Source organism: Nilaparvata lugens, chromosome 10 (assembly GCF_014356525.2).
Source record: "Nilaparvata lugens isolate BPH chromosome 10, ASM1435652v1, whole genome shotgun sequence".
Classification (NCBI taxonomy): domain Eukaryota; kingdom Metazoa; phylum Arthropoda; class Insecta; order Hemiptera; family Delphacidae; genus Nilaparvata; species Nilaparvata lugens.
Window position 1 is genome coordinate 8,805,727 of NC_052513.1, and position 21,711 is coordinate 8,827,437.

A 21,711-nucleotide genomic window follows, 5' to 3' on the forward strand; every position below is an offset into this window, starting at 1 on the left:
CTATCGATATGGTTTTGACAGTGAATTGTCATAGCACAAACTTGAAATAGCAATATATTGAAATTGGAATCATTTTTATTGCCGTATTCAAAAACAAACATGATAATATAATACAATAGAATGAAATAGAGTATAAGCGAAGTAGAGCAATAGCAATATTGGTTTTCAGGTGTAAATCCCGTTCGGGGGGTTCTAATGGTAAAGTGTCAAAAGGGCGCGTGCCCTTCCATAGGCGTCCGCGCCCCTCCACCCTGCCAGACGTGGAGGCCCTTTTCAGGTTCGTTGTGACCTACTGAAAAAATGGTTTCTGCTTTGGAACTATTTGGCATTGTGTTTGCTCATTTCCAAACGAATTGATTGAAATAACTGCAAGCATTTTTCCACATTACTCACTAATATGCATCTGTTTCAGAGTTATTTTGGTATTTTTACAATATTGTTACAAAAACCTGGAAAACAATATCATTCTAACATGAGTGCTTTGTCAATGAGGTGGAAGGATAAGTTTGTGCGAATGTCCGGTTTGATTCATTTTTCACCAATTTATCATTCATTGTGATTGTCTGCTAATTTATTTTGTCATTCAGCTTTGTTTTCCAACTGAATTTGATCAAGTTTTTCATTGGTCTGTACTGGCGATTGATGATTTTGACGGTTATTTTGGTTAGGGTTTTCTCGATTATTAATATATTCATGGTCGTGGTTAATTCATGATATTTAAAAATTTCTTTGACTTTGCTAAAACAACCCAAATTCTGAATCTCATGAAATTTACAAAAAATTAAAATTACCAGCTAAATTGAAAAATTTCTATTGAATCAATCGTTAATGTTTGAAACTGTAATGTTTGCATTTTCTCGAATTGCATTTCATTTGTCAATACTGCAATTCTTTCCTTTCGTTTTTCTCGCTTGATATTAAATTGTTTCAAATCTCATCATAACGCGTATGTTGAGAGGTACACTTTAGACGATCTTACTATCCAAGTCTAAACTTATTTGCCATATTTGCATGTAGTGGTGAATATCTACGTGGTTTGAGGACTGATAACTTTTGAAGATGATATCTGAAATCATTCGATTCTCTGCAAATAAATAATAGAATTTGGTTTCATCTTTATCTCCAATTCAGGTTTTTGAGTTTGATTTTTTGGTGGCTTGAACTAACTGACACATTGAGGTTGAGGTATTCTCTCAAATGAATAAATTCATGCAAGTTTTGGAATTTTTATTAATAATTATTCAAGTCTTGTTTTGAAATCTTGTTTGGAGTTCTGTATAACTTTATTACGGTATTCTTAAAATGAAATGATACTCATAATAATTGTTGAAGAGATGATTCTATCAGTGATTGCTGATTGGTCATTTTTAAGTTCATTTGTATCATCTCATATTTATTCATCCATCGATTAACAATACCAGGTTCATCAGTATCATGATTCATCCGAATTCACTCGACTAAATAATTAGAGAAATAATTGAGGGCTAGAAATTGAAAAAAAAAATGTAGGTAGCTACTAAAACAAAATCCGAATAACTAAATAATGATGTTCTATTTTTCTTTTTATTTGCATAAAAATGAAGTTTTATTTTGTTGGCTACTTTCAAGTCTTTTCTCATTCATTTACAATAATTTTCAGTACACTGTCTTTTATGGAAATAATTTTTTCAATGAACATCTGCTTGTAACTGCTTACATAATAATAATAATAATAAAACCATTCCTTATACAAAAAGAATGCAGAGTGTAAATCTTCATATCAAACATTTACTGTGAAAACAAAAATAAGAAGGATTAAATGCTGATTATAAGCTTATAAATTGATAACATTAAATAAATTCTTGTTCTACATTGGTTATCATACCTTACAATAATACCAACTAATGTGGGACCAAGATCAAATATAGACTACTCATATTTGTAATAAACAAACTGATTCATTTCATCTTAATAACCAATTACACTTGCCAATTGTTATATGTAACTTTCATTCATTCCAACCAATTAATCATAAATCATGTTGGGTGCGTACAGACTTGAGCGCCACGAACACGGCATTTCACTTTCCATCAGCTGATGGTAAGATTATTATAACTGTACTTTACCGTTTATGTAAAAATACAGATGTAATCAGCTGATGAAAAGCGACATGCGCTTGCTCATGGCGCAAAAGTTTGTACACAGCTTAACAGATTACTTTTTTGATAACTTACATTTTGATAAAATGATATTAGTTTTATTTATATGACTTACATGCTATTTACAACATGTGACTGATTGCATTAATTTAATTGATTTGAATTATATTTCTCAATAAGTTTTGATGGTGCATTTTATTTTTTGTTGATTTGATTTGTAATTTGTTGTAGATCGACGTCATCGTACGGCGGCCACCAATCGACGCCGCACCATCAGCAGAACGACTCGTTGCCCGTGCCGTCAGTGGGCTCACCGCAGTCGGTGGCCCCCTCGCCCCTCCCTAATCCACATTCGGTGCCCCCCAACCCTCCATCCGTTCCCCCTCCCGACCCCATCATGCCCACTCTCTCCCCCCAACCGCCCCACCCTCCTCACCACGACGAGAAGATCGTCCGCACTCCTTCCGACTTTCATCAGCCCAAATCCGTGTCTTCTGTTAACAATCAGGTAGGCCTTATGCATTTATTGAGATAGCTAGATTTAGTTATAGATTGAATTATTTGTCTGTATTAGCAACTCTCACCTGCGCACAGGATTTTCCTTGCAGGTGATTGGTTTCTTATATTTTGCTGAAAGTTTTTTTTTGTATAGTTATTGTATTGAAGAATCAATAAAGAATTTTTGATTTGATTTGATTAAAAAAAAAATAATATCGAGTGACCTGGCTGGCTCAGGCCTGGTGTCAGAGTTTTCAGGTTGCATCTGATCAATTTCAGGACCTCTTACGTTAGGTTATAACGACTGTTTTACACAGCCGAGACCGGCGAATTATCTTGTTCTTTCGAAACACGGGAGTGGCCTATTATTATCAAGGTAATAATGCATTGAATTAGTAAGGTCTCTTCACATTAAGTTACGCTTAGCTGAAATAAGTCTTTGGAAACGTAGCCATCCTATCTCCCAATATTGAAATCTATGCTACGCTGATGTGAACGGTCCACATTTGTAGTTTGGATTTTACATTGGGAGATAGGACGTATTTCAGCGTATCATAGTTGAATGCTAAGATTTACATACAGAAATCAGATGACGATAACAACAACGTAGCTAATGCTGTAGCAACCCAAGTTTCTATGTTACTTGCTATAGTTTGGTCCACGTTATAATGGCAGTGGATAAAGATAGAAGAATAGCGATGCCAATTCTCTTCATTAATTAATTATATTTCTAAACTGTCAAAAACATAATTGGCATCGTTGTGAACCTAGAAAAGGATAGTACCACCGGCTTTGTCGAATGATAGACAAGGAAAGCAAAACCAAAGTTGATCAAATACTGTCATTATAACATGTACCTCACTATAGTCGCGTTGTTATCACCTTACCATGTCAAACCATGAATATAAACTTATTTTCAATGTTACCAGGTATTCTCTCCTTACCCTTCTGCGCTGAGCGTGGAAGCGTCGAAACCGGTGGACAGCGTGGGGGGACCTGGCAGTGTGGCCCCGCCCCCGTCCGCACCGCCCCCCTTGCCGCCCCCGCCCCAGGAGCCGCCTCCGCCCACACTCAAGCGGCCCGTGCTCTCTTCCAAGGACTACGAGGCCGCACTACTCGACGAAGACCAGCCGTCGCAACTTCTCTACGACTACTCCACCATGAATGCTTGGTCAGTCACTAACAATGCTATCAGAATTCATTGATTCAACTAGCGGATAACCCGTGCCCCGCAAGGGTCTAATTAGAAACATGACAAACTTGAAACTTGACATACTGAAATCTTGAAGAATTTAAAATAGGCCTATAACCATTCTTGGTAAATTAAGAATCTATATGGAAAATTTCAAGTTAATCAGTCCAGTAGCTCAGGATGATGCGTCATTCGTAAATTAACTACCCCAAATTATTTGGGCTATGGAATCTGATATCATTTATTTCAGTCTGTAATTCAATGAAATACGAATCTGAATTCAATCAGTTTATAAGTTGATTTTTCTGTAAAAATGCTAATCATTCATTCTTATTCAATGCAGGTTGAACCATCCTGTGAAAAAATTTAAACCATCTGAGCCAAAGACACTTGATCAAAGCCGGCACAATCTTTACAACTCGTACCAGCTGCCGACCGCCAACAATCAGCTGTTGCAGCCTCAGCTTCAGGCTGCTCAAGGTCAGCTGCAGCTGCAGTCGCAGGCTGCACAAGGTCATCTGCAGCTGCAGTCACAGCAAATGCAGCAGCAGCAACCCTCTCCCTCACTCACGCCGCCTGTTTTCATCAAACAGGAGCCTGGCCTCAATGATGTACAAATGGTTAGTACACCAATATTTATAATGTTTTTTTGCTTGGTATATCATTCATGCTTTTTCTGTACACTTTTGTCACCTTTTTAATTGTCGCTCTCGCACCCTTTTTTTATTCAATTATTCGTTGAAGTTTATGCTTTGTATAATAGACATACTTTATTCTTTATAATACACATATACTTCTTCTGTACATACTTGTTACCTTGTGGTTATTCGCTTTTGCACTCTTTTTTTTATTATTCAATTATTCAATTAGTTGATGTTAATGACATAAATCTGGCTCTGTTTTATACTAGACAACAAATTATTGAACAAAAAACTAAATCAATTGCTATCAACTACCCTGAATTTGGTTTTTCGTTTAATAATTATTTTATTTCCGTTGGCATTTTAACAAATGTAATTAACTATATCTCAATTCTCAACACCTGTAAAATATTTTTGTTTGATTTATGCCTTGAGTGGTATCCTTTCGATTGGTATGTTATTTCTTCAATTGTCTTGTATGCCAGGTTTTCATGGCTAGTAGATGTTCTAATTAGTTACTCGAGCCAGGCTACTGGAAGCATGTAAATTGAACCTTGTAGACACTTACTTGAACAGGTTGTGGGTTCAAGTAAGTAGACTATAACCGTGACGTTCAATTTACATGTTTTCAGTAATCTGTCTCAATGAACAATGTCTACTGGAATTATGAAAACCAGCCATTCACATTAGTTCTTGAAGTATTTTTTTTTTTTTATTCAAACACGCTGGTACACTTTCATCATTTGCGTTTTTTCCTCATGATATTAATTTGTCTATCAAGTTTTAGGCATACTTAGAGCAGTTTGCACAGTACCAGTTTAAACTAAATTTCATTTTAAACTGGATTAAATCCGAATCAAGTCTCGTTTGTTATAATGTGTTTCATTTTGAGTTTAAGCCACCAGCTGATTAAATTCAGTTTGAGCTTTGACTGTGCAAACGGCCCTTAATGTATTGTAAATCGCATGTTAGTATGTAATTGTATGCATGTTAGTTCACTCATGCCAAACAAGAGTGAACGGTCTGCTTTACACATACTTGTTATTACACATAATTATGAGCATTTGGATGCACATTTCATCCTTGTCAAATATAAGCTTGAGCAAATAAATAATAAATATGATGAATTTCTTCAAAATGAATGCCCTTTTCAATGTGTTCCCATTCAATTTATCAATCAAAGTCACTTGTTGATGAAGAATCAAATGATTGTAGCTGCCATTCTTTTTTACTAATGTGCAGACTGTTAAATTTAATTGATTCAATCAGGTATTTGAATTCATCAAGTTTCATAACAATAGACGTGTTGTCTGAGGTGACTAAATGTCGGAATTAGTATGAACGTTTATCTAATTTTTGTTTGAATGTTGTAATTACTTTGTGTTGCTTTGATGCGAATTTCTATTTTTCCATACTGCTTGCGGTGCAAGCATAATTAAAGTCTATGTATTAGGAAAATTCAAAAATTGTTTTATAAATTGTTCAACCATGAATAAGGCAGCTTGAGAAAATGAAACATTTTCTATATCAGATGATGAAGTTGTCCTAGCTTCAGAATAATAATGGCATTCATTCTGTTGGACATTATTATAGCCTACTATGTCAATTAAATAATATAATGTAAGATTATTCTGCTTAGCTTCATACAGTTTTATGTACGCTTTTTGTTGACTTTCTTTATAAATATGCTTGTATATGGTGCTTGTTGTTCATGTTTGGTTGCTTCTATGTATCATACACCATTCAATTGAACCTGTAAATAGTATATCATTTTAGACTATTTACTTTCTTGGTTTGCTGTTCTTAATGTAATTCAATGCATATAATTTGAACGTTGCGAAGTCGTTGTAGCATTGAAACAACAAAGTAGCTACAGTAAATGAATATTACTTCATTCAATACAGAGTTTTACATTCTCACAACCTCACACTCTCACGATACTTGTATACAATTGTGTAGCCTGAATTTCAACGGCATTTTAGTTTGGGCGAATATTTTTCCTGAAACACTCTGGACTTGATAGATAGATGAAGCATTTGAAATTATTTTTGTAGATGGAAATTGATAGCAACAATACAGGCTCAGCCGCGACTATTCCCAATTTGGCCAGTAAACGATCTGATCCCTACGAATTTGAAGAAGATGGATTGACTGGCAATAAGGATACATTTAAAAGAAATCAGGTAAACTTTCCCCCTTGATGAAATTATCTTCGAATACGGTACTCACATATTCTAATCTGTCTGTTTTTGACTAAACAGGAATCGTTTACATACATCTGAAACATCAATTTTCATTACAACTGATAAACATAAATTACTGCAAAACTTAATACGCATGCATTCTCTCTAACATTGATCACTGTCTATCTACTTCCTTTATATTATATATTGTATGATAGTATTTATTTTCACAGGCTTGTTTATCAGTATTTTCATTGAATAGATTATTGGTCTTCTTTCAGTATTATTTTTCAAAACTCTGTAGGATATTGAGACAGCCTATAGAATTGTGATGTTCCTTTATATTTTATACTGTACTGCTAGTTGCTTTGTTTTTTGTCATTGTATGCTTTTGTGTGCAAGTTGTAAATAATCTTCATATTGATTGATTTAATATTTTTATGGAATTGTTCAGATCGAGTACTATCACTAGCTAATATAGATGGGTTTGTCTTGATAGTAATTGTCTTGATGGGTTTGTCTTCAAAAGTATGGAGTATTTAGTTGAGTGTTTGAAAAAGTATTAGTGCCTTTTTCAATAAAAACTCATTTCCGAAAGAAATTAACAGATTTTTTGTTTCTGTTGTGTATTATTCTATAAGCTTGATATTTATACTTTTCATTTGCCTCAATTTTAAATAGAACGATACTTTTTTATCTTCAATAACATTTATATTCAATTACATAGAATTACTAGTACCATTTCATTTTCTCTTAGAATAGTATATACTATTAATTCTTTGTAATTAAAATTTCAATTAGCCCTATTGATATAGTATGAATTATCTTTATTTTATCCATTAATATTAACTTTTTACAAAATTTCTATTATCCTAATCACTTATTGATGCCATCGTCATTTATACCATCTTTTTTTAAAAATCATCTCTTTTCATACTATTTTCAATTTATGCTATCCACAGGAAGACGACAAGAAGAATGTCTTCGATAACGGAGTTACAATCAATGGACCTTCGGCAACAAATATGTTCAACAACGAAGCACTTCAGCAAACGTTCAGAGATGAACCGCCTTTTGAGAACTCTGACGATACGTCCAGTGACGAAGCTGTGAGTAGCCTATCATTGAACATATCTCCAGTAATCTTTACTGAATCGCTTCTGTTCGAAAATCGAAGTAATTTGTTATTATAAAAAAAATTATTACAGTATACGGTAATATATATCATAGTAGGCTATAATATTATTACAATACAATAATTGTAATTTGATTCCAATTCAATTACTATTCGTTGAATTATTAAACAAAAATTCAAAGCAACACTGCTATTCAAAACACTTAAATCACTCAAAACACTTGAGTTTGAATACTGGTCTATACTCTATATGTACCATGTTCAACTGGGTTCTAGTTGAATAGGTAGTAAATATGGTTATGATAAACTATTAGGTTCACATAAATAGATCTATGGTCGCATCTATTAAGCTGAGTACACACTTGAACGCCACGAACACGCGCATTTCACTTATAATCAGCTGATTATATTTTTACAGAAACAGTGAGGTACAGATATAATAAGCGTAGCATAAGTTGATGAAAAGTGTTCGTGGCGCTCATGTCTGTACGCAGCTTGATAATGTGTAGAATTGTAACAAAAATAGATAATGTGAGTTTCTACTCACATAATCCAATTACTTGATTTGAGAATTCTCATCAAAACAATATGATTTAGAGTTATTATTCATTATTAGTATAACTCAATATTTATGATACTGTAACTCATTATGACAACTGATGTAATATCGATAACTATTATCAACTATGTATTTCTGTATCGAGATTTTTCTAATAAACATGGCGAGCACGAAGTAAGCCTTACTCATTCAATTGGTTTGTTTATTATCAAATCCTACATTATGAGTTATCTTATTGATTTATGATGTTGTTCTATTGTGAATGTTTCAGTTGCAGGTTCAAACGCCTCCTGGTTCGAACAAAGGTAGCGACGAGTGTGGAGGGGGCACACTGCTGGTGAGACCCCCTCGGGGCAGTGGGGGAGGCAGCATCCTCAGGCCAGAGGAGTTGAGCAAGATGTTCCCCACCCCGCCGTCCCTCGAACACAACCCGGTCGCCTCCCCGCAGCTGTCAGACTCGACGCCCCTGGAGGCGGGTGACTACCAGCCAATGGTGCCCTACCGGGCGCGACAAGATATCTATCCAAACATGGGCAGCCCGCAAGAGGAAGCGATCGACGACTGGTCGTACGTCTTCAAGCCGGCGCCCATGTGGAAATTCGTCGGCTCAACCAAGTACGCGCCACTCACCAACCTACCAAGCCAAAACAGCCACCCTGTCACTCTACCCTCGCACTGCGTCTACAAGCCGTCCTGGCTCTTCTCGCAAGACAAGCAGCACCAGCCGCCCATCAGGCCAGCACCGGTGCACACCTCGACACCGGGACACCAGCACGCGACACCCGGACACCACCCGCCGACACCCGGACACCACCACATGAACCCGCAGCAGCAGCACCATGTGGCTATGATGCAGCAGATGCATGGCCGTGTCGGCCCCCCCGGCATGAGTCCCATCTCGCCCTACCCGCAGAGCCCCATGACTATGGGAGGATGGCGGCCGCCTTGTCCTCAGTACAGTCCGCCACCCGTCATGGTAAGTTATCGATAAACACGAATATGTTTACTGATAAGTGTCAGATTTATTTATTAACAAAGCCTCAAATCATTATATGAAATATTAACTCGCCATGGAAGATTTATTAGAAAGTACAGTTAACCAACTGCTCGAATTTATTATACTGTATAACAAATGATTTGGACGTAATTGATTTTATCTATTCAGCTCTATTTCTAAAGGATGGGTCAAATTCAGTTTAGTTAAATAAAGCAATGCCAGGTAGAATATGATGTGTCAGAGATTCGAAGATATGAAACTCAGTATAATACACAAAGAAAAAACAGAACATACAAAGAAGCTCTATTCAGAACTAAGTACACACTTATTTCAATTGATCATTCACTTCAACAGCCAAATCTCCATGTTGAACTGTGTTAATTTATTCTTGATTGCAATCCTGAAAACAGGTCTAGGAAGGTTTATTTCTCGTAATAAAGTTTTATAGAAAGTTTATATAGTAAAGTATATGCAGATGGCAAATTAAAGTAGAATGTTTTGGGAGAATGCCTGTTGTTTTTAGCTGAATTGTATATGTATATGAATAAATACATATGAAATATATTTAGTAAAAATAAAATAAAATTGCTTTTGTATATTTTTGATTGTATTGAAATTGAGTTAAATTCTTGAGTTCAAAACAATATACAGCAAAAATATACTATCAGTATGTAGAAGGCTCCTCACTTGGGCTAATGCATTGGAACCGTTTTGTGCTTCAGCCAGCGGTACTTTCCTGGAAGTTGTGTTATGTTGAATGATTGAATGCCTATGGTATTGTTTTGGTATTTTTGAATACTGAGTATTCTAATTTTTTAGGTGCAAAAGCCGTTGGTGGCGGGCCGGCCACCCGAGGCAGATTCGCTAGTGGTGAACATCCTACTGGGCGACACGGCACTCAACATCTTCCGCGACCACAACTTCGACAGCTGCACGCTGTGCGTGTGCAACGCCACGCCCAAGTGTGTGGGCAGCATCCGGGGTGCAGACGCCGCCGCCTATCTGCCCGCCGCACCTGGCGGCACGCCCGACGACGACCCCATACGATGCACCTGCGGCTTCAGTGCCGTCGTCAACCGCCGCCTCTCCCATCGGTCCGGACTCTTCTTCGAGGACGAGCTCGAGATCACTGGTACGCAATATATACATCTTGATATGTCTGGTTGGATAGTTTGAGAATTTATCGAATATATCGTAGTATTGAACAGACAACTCTGTGATTTTGATTCACCATTATTTGTATATTCAAAGAGAATATACTTTATTCTTTTTTGATTCATACAATAAGTACATCATCAAAAATGATAGGGAGAGAAAAATAAGGTACCTTGTGCTATTTCTCTTCCAAATTTAGATAAGGTTAGATAAGGTTTATAATAGAAGAAAATAGAATGCGGCGTTAACGCCGTTTCGTAGAATGGAATATAAAACAATCACATCTATTAGATTGATAAATGATGCAGTTTTTCAGATAAATGATGCAGTTTGAGAATTTGTCGTAGGCCTACTCAGTATTGAACAGACAACTCTGTGATTTCGATTCGACAATATTTGTTTATTTGAATTTATTTATTTGCCAAAAACAAAATACAAAAAACTTTATAAAAAATAGATATAAGATACTGCACTTAACTAAAATACATAACTTACATAAAAATTAAGGAACTTAATTTATTCAATTAGAAATAATAACGAAATGATATCCTCATATAAAAAAGTCAAAGATTGAAAATGATTCGCCATGCTTCTATGGATCTTCTTCTGTGTTTATTACTTTGGAAATTATTAAGTGGAAATTCACTTTCTAATATATTTATGAATATATAAGAATATAGAATTTAACGAGTACCCTATAACGACGCACCGTAGTTATGGAATATAAAACAAGCACATCTATTATATTGATATGTCTGGTTGGACAGATTCAAAATTTGTCGTAATCAGTATTGAAAGCTCTGTGATCTTGATTTTAGTTTAAACTAAATATTAGTTTATTAATTTATTTGTTTGTTATTTTATTACCCTATAACGCCGCATCTTGGTTATGTAAGTTGTAGTGGAGCTAGAGTATAGCTTTCCCATTAGGCCGGCCACTAAAATTACGTTTCACTGGACATTTTTTGACTGAAAGAAGAGTATTCTGTGGCAGCTGACCTGCAAGAGCACACAAACTACTGCACACCTACGTCGGAAGTGACTGCTACTAAAGTTCTGGTTTTAGACTGTAAGGCGTAACGTAGCTTTAGTGGCTAGCCTATGTGTAGGAATACTGCAGTCAGTGTCCATGTTGCCTACAGTGGACCAAGGTATTTTAATAAATAAAATAAAATAATAAATAAATGCTTTATTCAACCAATAAAAATAAATAAATTACATTACAATCACATTCAAGAACACAATCATTAAACATTCAATAATGAAATAATAAATAAACAGTACCCTATGTGTAGATAAAATAAATAAAATAATACAATATTTAAAAAATAAAAAAAAATAGGATATAATAATGAATGATAATAACAATGAAAGGTAAGTGCCCTTGAAGAAATAATATTAATGGTTTATCCCTCTTTAAGCATAATGCTTGTGCTGAGGGATGAGTCGCTTAACATAATAATTTTATCTTGGACTACAGTACAATAAACCAGAACACATTCAAACAAACCGGAATATCATTCAACTAAACAAAAAACTAACTACAACAAAATAAACTAAAAAATCCTCCAACAAAATAAAAATAAACTGAAACCAATTGTGTTATACATTTACACTATTTGTTATGAATATTTTAAACATTTGTACCAATATTTAAAAAAACGAAACAAGAAAAATAATTTTTTAATCAACAAAGAACTCTCTTAACAAAACTAAATTGATCGTTTGTTGCCTAACACCTCTGAGACGTCTTCTACTTGGCTTTTTTATGTAATAAAATTTAATAATTGATAAATTATCGGTGAAATTTGAAAATGAATTTGTGATGAAGACAGCTCTACTTTGGACAATTCAATGAACTAAATTTAAGATATGTTTGCCTCACTGTAAGCACCTGGAAATCTTGAAAAAGAAGTCTACTCGGGTACAATCTTGGTCTGCATAATGCAGCTCTGATAAGGTCTTTATGACCTTGAATAATTAAGTAATGTGAATAATTTGTTCATATGGATATTATAAGTAGCCCCCCATATCTACTTAATTTACTTTGATTATTAAGATGAATGTTTTTCTAGTAATAATGTTGACTAATGAACGAATGAATGAATGACAGGGCTGTCGCCTGAGGAAACTCCGGACCACTTGGTCGATCCAAACGCAGCGCTATCTGTGATGGAGCTGGTGAAGCAGCAGTGCGTGGTCGTTCACAGCCTGAGCAACTCGCTTTACCGCGCTGCCCGCCATCACCGTCCCCTCTCCGCCCCCGCCACCCTCAGTCTGCTCGAGTTCACCGACAGCGACCGGGTCACTGTGGCCGCCCTGGAACAGGGCCGGCAAGCGCATGTCGAGGCCACCACCGTCTCTGTATGCAAGGTACGCTTCACAATATTATTAGTAGTTCGTATTATACAAATTTGAAACTTTGAGCACAAAAAGGTGTCGAGGCCACCACCTTCTACTGTGTGTAAGGTACCTTATGCTATGCATTACTGTTCCCCTCGTTTGCAAATCAAATTTATTGCTTTACAAAAAAAAAGTGGCTTACAAAGTTTTTGTGGCTGTACTGTAATGCACTAAATGGGCATATGGCGATTAGGCTAATTAGGTTTGGTATCTGATCTGTAGTCTTAGAAAGTACCATAAACTATGATAATACAGAAGTAACAATGACCATGTGTCTGTAAATGTTTACCTGTACAGAAATACATTACAATAGCACAGTAGTTTGAATACGTGGTGAACATTTCATCTATCAAGCAGCATGTCTAGCGGCGAATGCAAGAATTTTCATACATTTATTCTATTTTCTTGAACTGCAGAATAAGTAATAAAGTTTTATTGTTATTTATTTGTATAAATAACACATAACTTATTATTTGGAAAAAAGATTGGGAAAAGGCGAACTTTGATCTATTCCTCTCCCAAATTAAGATAGGTCCGATATGAGGTTTTATCACATCCCGTTTGTACAAAAGTCTGTTAACTTTTAATCCCGATTAAGTGTCACGATAACCAATCAGAGAAGCCTCTTTTCAAAGAAGACCTCGGATTAGTTCTCGTGACATTTGACCGTGATTGAAAGTTAACAGACTTTTGCGCAAGCGGGCCCAAAAGTTTTAACACTAGGCCCGGTTGCACAAAAGTCTGTAGAATTTCAACTATGATTGAGTGATAATTGATTATGAAGACGTTCACCGCTTCTCCAATTGCTTTTCGTGTCATTGTTCGTTCTGTTCAATCTTTTAATCACCGTTGAAATGTAACAGACTTTTGTGCAACCGAGTCTAAATTTATCAATTTTTCAACTCGTAATACCTAATAATTCTAACACAAATTTGAATGTTTGCAGGTTGAAGAGATGGCAGCGAGACAACAGCAGCAGTGCGGCGCGGGGGGTGCAGGGGGCAAGTCGCCGACAGTGCACCGATGGGCGTTCCTGAGGGCACGTGGCCCCCGCTGCAGCCAGGACATTGTGCGCATCATGAAGAGTCTGCAGCCGCTGCTGCAGGATGCAGTGCAGAAGAAGTGCACCACTCGACTGTGGGAGGCGCCCTACACCGTGTCCGGCCCGCTCACCTGGCGACAGTTCCATCGGCTCGCCGGAAGAGGTCAGTCCCATTTCAACGGTCAATTGATTTATTTCAATTCACAATGTCCAATTGAGCATTAGACAAGCATTCATAATTCAAATCTCTCATACGCTCACTTGTCTATCAAACAAGTTTATACTTATCTTGAGATTCAAATTTTATACCCCCAATAAATGCTGATATCAGAGTAACTTCATGGAAATTTCAGGTAGAGGATGATTGTGTGCTCTCTAATCTGTCATTTCTATTGAAGATGCACATTAAAAAAATATATTGTAGGAGAATATAAAAAATATCACTTGAAAGTTGAAAACAATGATTTGTTTTGTAACTCCAATATTCCACAGCAGTCACTGCCAATAATATTGTTACGCATTATTACGGTACAGTAGTGAATTTACTGGCAATGAAAAATTAATTCTTCATTTCATATTTCCCTTCATAGAGTCTTCACTGTAATTGCTAATATCCTGTAAGAACGTCATTTCTAAGGAAAGCTCATATACTGCACTCCTTAGGAATGCAGTTTATTGATGAGGATTTGCGTTGAACAGTTCAGGCTCAAAACCTAACCGCCATAATCCTATTTAGTGCACTACAGCTTTTATTTCTGCACAAAATAGTATACAATAAAATGAAAATACACATATTTAAACTCAATGATGTAATCACTGATGACTCAGTGTGTTGATGTAATAACTATCTAACCATTTTTCATAATCATAAAAATGTTTAGCAATGTAAATGAAACTGTTTATAGAAAATTAATAAATGAAGATGACATCCGTAAATTGTTTTACTTGCTCATCTGTGGTCTAGGGTGTTGGAAATGAAGGTGAGAGCTCCATATTGAATTTTACAAAATGTGAGAACATTATTATTTATTTTTTGAATAAATTTTTGTGTGTAATACTTCTGAATATATTATTATTTTCAAATCTCAACGTTTTGCTAGCGAACAGACTAATTGTCTATGCTAGATGCCATTAAAATAATTGAAGTTTTTGAAGAATTTTGTTTTAAAATCACATTATTTCTGTTTATATTGTTTCATATTCATAGCTGAAGGATGCACTGTGGAAAAGAAAAAATATTTGTATTATTTTATAAAATGGCAAATAAATTTAATTGAATTTCTAAACACAATTACTGAAGTCATTAAGAATTTATGAAGTTATCCGATGGAATATAATAATTATTCGTTTCATCAGAACAATAAGAAGGAAGACCCATATCAAGCCACTTCTTCTCTTCCCGATTCAGATTTATAAATTTGTTGATTTCATTGCAGGCACCGACGACCGTTGCGAGCCTCAGCCGATTCCAGCCCTGATTGTTGGCCACGAAAAGGACTGGCTGTCGTTGTCGCCGCATGGACTGCAGTACTGGGAGAAGCTGCTGCTCGAACCCTACTCCTACGGCCGTGATATTGCCTACATTGTTGTTGCCCCCGACAACGACTACATCCTGCAGAGGGTCAGGACCTTCTTCAAGGAACTCAGCTCTACTTACGAGGTTCGTACACGTTCATTGCTGCTTCCAAAAGTCAATCCGTATCGAGTGTAGGACAATATTACTTGTATAAATCCACGTTTCAAGCGAATTTATTAGTTGATTAAACACAGGATAGTTTGTAGTGGACTAAAAGAAGAGACTATTATTAAAAACACAATATAAGTACATTAAATATCCTTTCTTTAAAATATTTCAAAAGAACAACTATTTTTGGCCTTTAGCCATTCTCATATTCATTTGAACTTGAAACTAGATGTTCTTTTGGAATATTTTGAATAAAGGGTACTTTATGTTCTTATATTGTGTTTTTAATATTTTTTAAAAGTAGCCCATGCTATAGTGAGGTCTACGTTTTAATGACAGTGTTTGGTTAGCAATGGTATTGCTATCCTTGTCTATCATTCAACAAAGCAGATAGCGCTATCTCTTTCTCGCTTTGCTTTGTTGCCAGATCGTCTTTTGACAATGTAGAATTAATAATCAATTAACAGAATATTTTATCTTAATTATGAAAATTCATTATGAGATTATTGAAAAATATAATTTCTTGCTCAATAAAATATAATTGATTATTTTAAACGTGATGAACAGTTGATACTACATCAATAAACCTGTATCAGCTACCGTCTATAGAAGGCATTGACAAGACAGAGGATCGGTAACGTTGTTCTCCTAACTTTATCCACTGCCATTATAACGTGGACCTCACTATATTGAAGTGATTTTAAGAACTATTTATTGCAATAACATAAAAATTTATTGTTGATAAGGTGACGAACACCTCTCAAAATATTGCAGTATTCAATTCAATTTATTCAATTCAATTCATTTAATAATTTATAACTCTGAACTAATTAATATATCTGCCAATCTCAAGAAACTCAGCTGCTGCTCCTCCTGATTGCCGCTGATTGTGTGACTAAACCAATTCTCCACCCACTATAATATAAGTAGGGCTCATTTTAATTGATCCCAGCTGTTCCGAGTCCTCAGAATGGTTGATAGTAGATTATGAATGTTGATACATAAAATCCATGATAGTCAAATCTAATATAATAGAGGAATGAATCTGAGTCAAATCTATAGCCTATAATATAATAAAGGAATGAATCTGCTTATTCACGTACGAGATAGGAAATTCACGAATGAAGGACGAATCATCACGTCTGAACTAATTAAATCGAAATTTTGTAGATTCTTGATTTACCAAAGATGATTATAGGCCTATTTTAAATTCTTCATGATTTCAGTAGGTCAAGTTTTCAGTTTGTAAAGTTTTTAGTTTATCAGTTTTCCAATAGAACCGTTGCGGGCGGAGCACGGGCTACCTGCTAGTTCATAATAATTGTCGTTCCACTATGATAGAGATTTTGATGAATACACTAATAATCAGATAATTGAAAAATCTCCTGATTACTCTCATTTAGTTTTAGAGATTAAATCACTCTCTTTGACCAATTGAATTTAAAGATTTTCTTTCAATTCAAGTTAAGCCCTCTCATGGTCACATGCATAATTATTATACTATCGGCCTTCTCATATGTCACTTTAGTCTATTTTGGCAATTTTCCGTTTTCGAATAAGATTATACATTCTTCACTTTGCTATTATATTACAGCTCAGTGATGTAAAGTATTAGAGATAGTTTTTCAATGTAGTATTTCAAGTGCAATGCAACGTATCCTTTTTCAGTAGGCTGAATTATGATTCATTTTTCTTCAACAGGAAGACTTTTCAATTCCGTATTTGTTATTATTATACTTATACTATAATTATTTGTTATTATTATATCAATTATTTTCATCCTATAATCTTTTTAACAATATCCATTAGTGTATTGTACAGTTTTTTCTGTGAAAATGATTCGATAATTGAAAAGTTATGCTCGTGACCTGTTTTTGTTCTTTTATAGAAGGTTGAAATATGTTGTTGTTTGCAGGTGTGTAGATTAGGGCGGCACTGTCCAATCACGAAAGTGCTGCGCGACGGAATCCTTCGAGTGGGCAAGACAGCTGCTCTGAAGCTGGCCAAGGAGCCGGTTGACGAGTGGTTCACCATGATGGGCGAGAATGCCACCACCACTATGCTCAAATTATATGCTCAAGTCAGTACACCAATTTCAAACTATCTCACATTATCTTCGCTTTTCTAACAGTACATTTTCACAAGTCAAGTGAAAGTTGTGTTAGCATACAACTCATGTACTACTACAAGTATGAAAATATGACAAAACTCCTGTTAGTATTTCATATACATAGTTTTTATAAGAACTAATATTACTTATTTATTGAGAAAAATACAATCCAGCAAGTACAATGCAACTTACGGACCGCTGGAGGGAGTCTAACACACTATTTTACTAAAGCAAATTGCTTTAAGCAATAGAATGGACTGAAAAAAGAGAAAAAAATGAATAAAAAAAGAGAAAAAATATAAAAACATTTTTGGGCTGTAATCAAAATAGAAAATTAGTATTGAATTATTAGAGAGATTAACACTATTTTACTAAAGCAAATTGCTTTAAGCAATAAAATGGACTTTAAGCAATAGATTGACATTGATAGTTCTGGCACTATAGTGTGTCCAAGTAGCCGTGAGCCCCGAAGGATTAAGCTGACCCTCGCTCCCCCACACGCAGGCACACACGCTCTGCCTACCTGCGTTATTGGTCTTCTAGAAATGAACGAAGAACAATTCAATTGAAACCAATAGAATGCCTGTGCTATCACCAAGTATTCCTTGTGCTGAGAAATTACATTTCTCTAATTGTTAACTTTTTTTAATTTGTACTCTAATCACTGAAATCTACATATCATTCCTTTCGAAATGAGTCGAAACACGGTCACCGGTGTGACAACTCTAAGCTTTTAAAAAAGTCTAATTTATTTATTATTTTGTAACCTATTGACTATAAAATTGTTTATAGTTGTCTCAATTGTACTGTGTTTGGACTCATTTTAAAAGGAATAATTTTTAGAGTTCAGTAATTGGAGTACAAATTGAGTAAAGTTGACAGTTGGGAAAATGTATTTCTTCAGCACTTGTGTGTGTGTGTGTGTGTGTGTGTGTGTGTGTGTGTGTGTGTGTGTGTGTGTGTGTGTGTGTTTAGAGTTCAGTAATTGGAGTACAAATTGAGTAAAGTTGACAGTTGGAAAAATGTATTTCTTCAGCACTTGTGTGTGTGTGTGTGTGTGTGTGTGTGTGTGTGTGTGTGTTGTGTGTGTGTGTGTGTGTGTGAGTAGCGGTGGGTCGGCCTAATCCTTCAGAGCTCACGCCTGTTTGGACAGACTAATAAATCACAGTATATTTTGTAAGATATATTATGTTCTAGTATACCTATGTACTAATATGTGCTAATTGATTTATATTTTGGAGATTGAGGAGTGAAAACTGATAATCATATTAGAACTTCATCAGCAATGTTTTATATATTTTGTTGTAAGGTAATTGAATAAGAAATAAAAATTTGTTTATTATAGGACACTATATTTCCTGAAACAGCATCTGGATATAACCTCCTCAACTTTCATATTTTGGTAGTTTATGGAGTAACTCCCACATTTCTATCAATATTACCCATAATAAACGAAATGCACACTAAATGAATCAATGTGTAGTAAAATAATACAAAAATATGTTTCTGATTGTTTATTGACTGATGATAGCCAACAGAAATTGGTGGCTATTTTTGAATTGTGTCATTTTCTGTGTAGGCTATTCTATTTGTAGAATAAACATGAATTGGCTCTTATTTACGTGCTTTGTCATAAATTTATCCGTCCCTGCCATTCTCCGTGTTTTTGAGGAAAACAGATTTTTATAATTCATGATTACAAGATATTTACTAACTTAATTCTATCTTACTCGTTTCTAAATGCTATTTGATTGATTGTTTTAGGTGTGCAGACATCACCTGGCGCCGCACCTGTCTCAGGTGCCCATGGACAGGACGCTGCTCGACCCCCCCGAGGGGGCCACCCCCACCCGTCCCTCTCCCTCACCCATGCCCCCACCCACCCCATCCACGCCCGACGACAAGGCACCCAACACACCAAAGGGATCCGACTCGCAAGGTAACCCATCTTTACATTTCTAGGTAGAATAGAATTCCCTTGAATCTGTCAGCATTCCTTGTAGCATCAATGCTCTTTCACTCTCTCACACTCTTCTCACTGTTTAATCTAATAGATAGATAGATAGCCAGATAGATTTTATTTTATAATTGTTACTAGGCTTGTCGCCTATGGTAACATGGTTACAAAATTACAGTTTTACAAATCATCTTAACACAGCTACATAACATGATTTTATTACATTCTCATAATAATAAGAGATATAATTATACATAGATAATAATTCTATATAACTCTAAAATAATTCATAAAAAATGTAAGATACATAATAATGATACATACATTCAACGAAAATAAGATGCCATTAGGTATTATGATTTACAGGTATTAGTAGGTGTCAATCAAACGCTCCAATACTGCAGCAAAACGAGCAAAATAATATTGTTACTGTACAACAATTATTGCAAATTTCCAATAAAAAAGTATTCACAACATCTACCAAAAGATTGTGGCGAAAACATATCTAAGTAGTCTCGTTCAATAGAGCAATGAATCTGGACCTGAACGTACCCAAGGTTGCCGCAAAAATAACATCATTGAGCAGATCGTTCCAAAGTCTCGAAGCCGTGACCGTAAATGAGTTATTATACGTAACTGTGCGGTGACGAGGTATTTCAAGGAAGTATTCATGCTGTCGCGTGTTCCTGCTGTGAATATGAGTTAGGAGTGTGAATCTTTCCTTCAAATACTGAGGACCTCTGCCCTTGACAATCAGCTGATAAACAAGACTCAACATGAGGTATTGTCTCCTCTCCTTCAACTTCATCCAATTTAACCTCCTGTAATATGGCGTGATGTGGTCATCTCTTCTCGCATCAAAAATAAACCGAATTGCGTAGTTGAGCGATCGTTGTAATTTCAAATTCAGCTCCTCAGTAATGTCGTTATAAACGATGATGCAGTAATCAATGATGGGAATTACCAAGCTCTGTACTAGTGAAACACGAAGGTGGGTTGGAAGGAAATTTTTCAACTGTTTCAATTGGTGCATAGTGGCAAACACTCCCTTAATAGAACACTCTAATAGAACTTATAAGTAATGTGAAAATTCAAACGTCCAAAAATCGATGTGTTCGTAAGTAGACATACACACATATCGATTTTGAACGTAGGATTTTTAGCCGTCCTTATAAATTCTATTACATTGAACATAACTTGGCAAACATTATAATAGTCTAATGTGTATCTGACAACATCATGTGTTTGCCAAGTTCTATTCGATGTAATAGCATTCATAAGGACAGCAAAAAATTGTTCGTCCAAAATCAATATTATGTGTGTAACTGACTGAATATCTTTTGAACATCTAAGAGTTGAACATCTTTTGTATGTAGAGTTTTATCAAACATAAATTTCCACTATCTTACGTATTTTTTATTGGCGAAAAAATATTGAAATTAGTTCTTCTCCGGTCACCTGTACAGCAAAATCTATTCATTTATTTATCTATGACATTGACAATACATACCAAACTGGTAGAAACAACAGCCCAAAACTGCTTAAAACCCTTCTTCTAAATAAACAGTCAAGTTTTCATTTTTTTATTTATAGGGTGACTGGTTGAGTTCAATCATCCTCTCCTATAACTCTAAAACTCCATCAACACCCAGATACGTTCATTAAATTTGAAATGAACAAAACAAAACGTGGTTGTGATTGCAGGTAGCGAGAAGTCGGGCTCACTGACGGACGAGTGCCTGCGCGACGCCCTGGGCGGGGGCGGTGGTGCTGGGGGCGGTGGGGGTGCAGGAGGCGACTGCGGAGGCGGCGGCGGCCATGATGACTCGGAGGACACGGAGCCGCCGGCCATTGTGGTCTACCTGGTGGAGCCGTTCACTCTGGGCTCCGACAACCCCGAACTGCAGCGGCTTGCCTGTCTTGGCCTCCTGCGCTGTTTCAACACCGTTCTCAACAATCTGCCTGATAATGTGCGCGCCAACATCACATTACAAGTGAGTAGCTATCTCTCATCAGC

The 21,711-nt window shown here is 35.8% G+C and overlaps 1 protein-coding gene across 4 annotated transcripts in view; it reads left to right on the plus strand.

The window, feature by feature from the left end:
* LOC111056823 (mediator of RNA polymerase II transcription subunit 13) overlaps positions 1-21,711 on the plus strand; it is a 117,472-nt gene that overhangs the window by 74,522 nt on the left and 21,239 nt on the right. Inside the window, exons 9-22 of one of the 4 annotated variants that reach the window (XM_039436223.1) lie at positions 170-277; positions 2,370-2,646; positions 3,566-3,807; positions 4,172-4,448; positions 6,524-6,652; positions 7,615-7,761; positions 8,618-9,322; positions 10,163-10,475; positions 12,612-12,871; positions 13,848-14,106; positions 15,380-15,603; positions 17,543-17,707; positions 19,502-19,676; positions 21,399-21,688. In XM_039436223.1, the coding sequence (XP_039292157.1) occupies positions 170-277; positions 2,370-2,646; positions 3,566-3,807; positions 4,172-4,448; positions 6,524-6,652; positions 7,615-7,761; positions 8,618-9,322; positions 10,163-10,475; positions 12,612-12,871; positions 13,848-14,106; positions 15,380-15,603; positions 17,543-17,707; positions 19,502-19,676; positions 21,399-21,688 (3,571 nt within the window). The remainder of the gene's footprint in view (positions 1-169; positions 278-2,369; positions 2,647-3,565; positions 3,808-4,171; positions 4,449-6,523; positions 6,653-7,614; positions 7,762-8,617; positions 9,323-10,162; positions 10,476-12,611; positions 12,872-13,847; positions 14,107-15,379; positions 15,604-17,542; positions 17,708-19,501; positions 19,677-21,398; positions 21,689-21,711) is intronic. The other 3 variants (XM_039436224.1, XM_039436226.1, XM_039436225.1) reach the window with 3 other exon arrangements.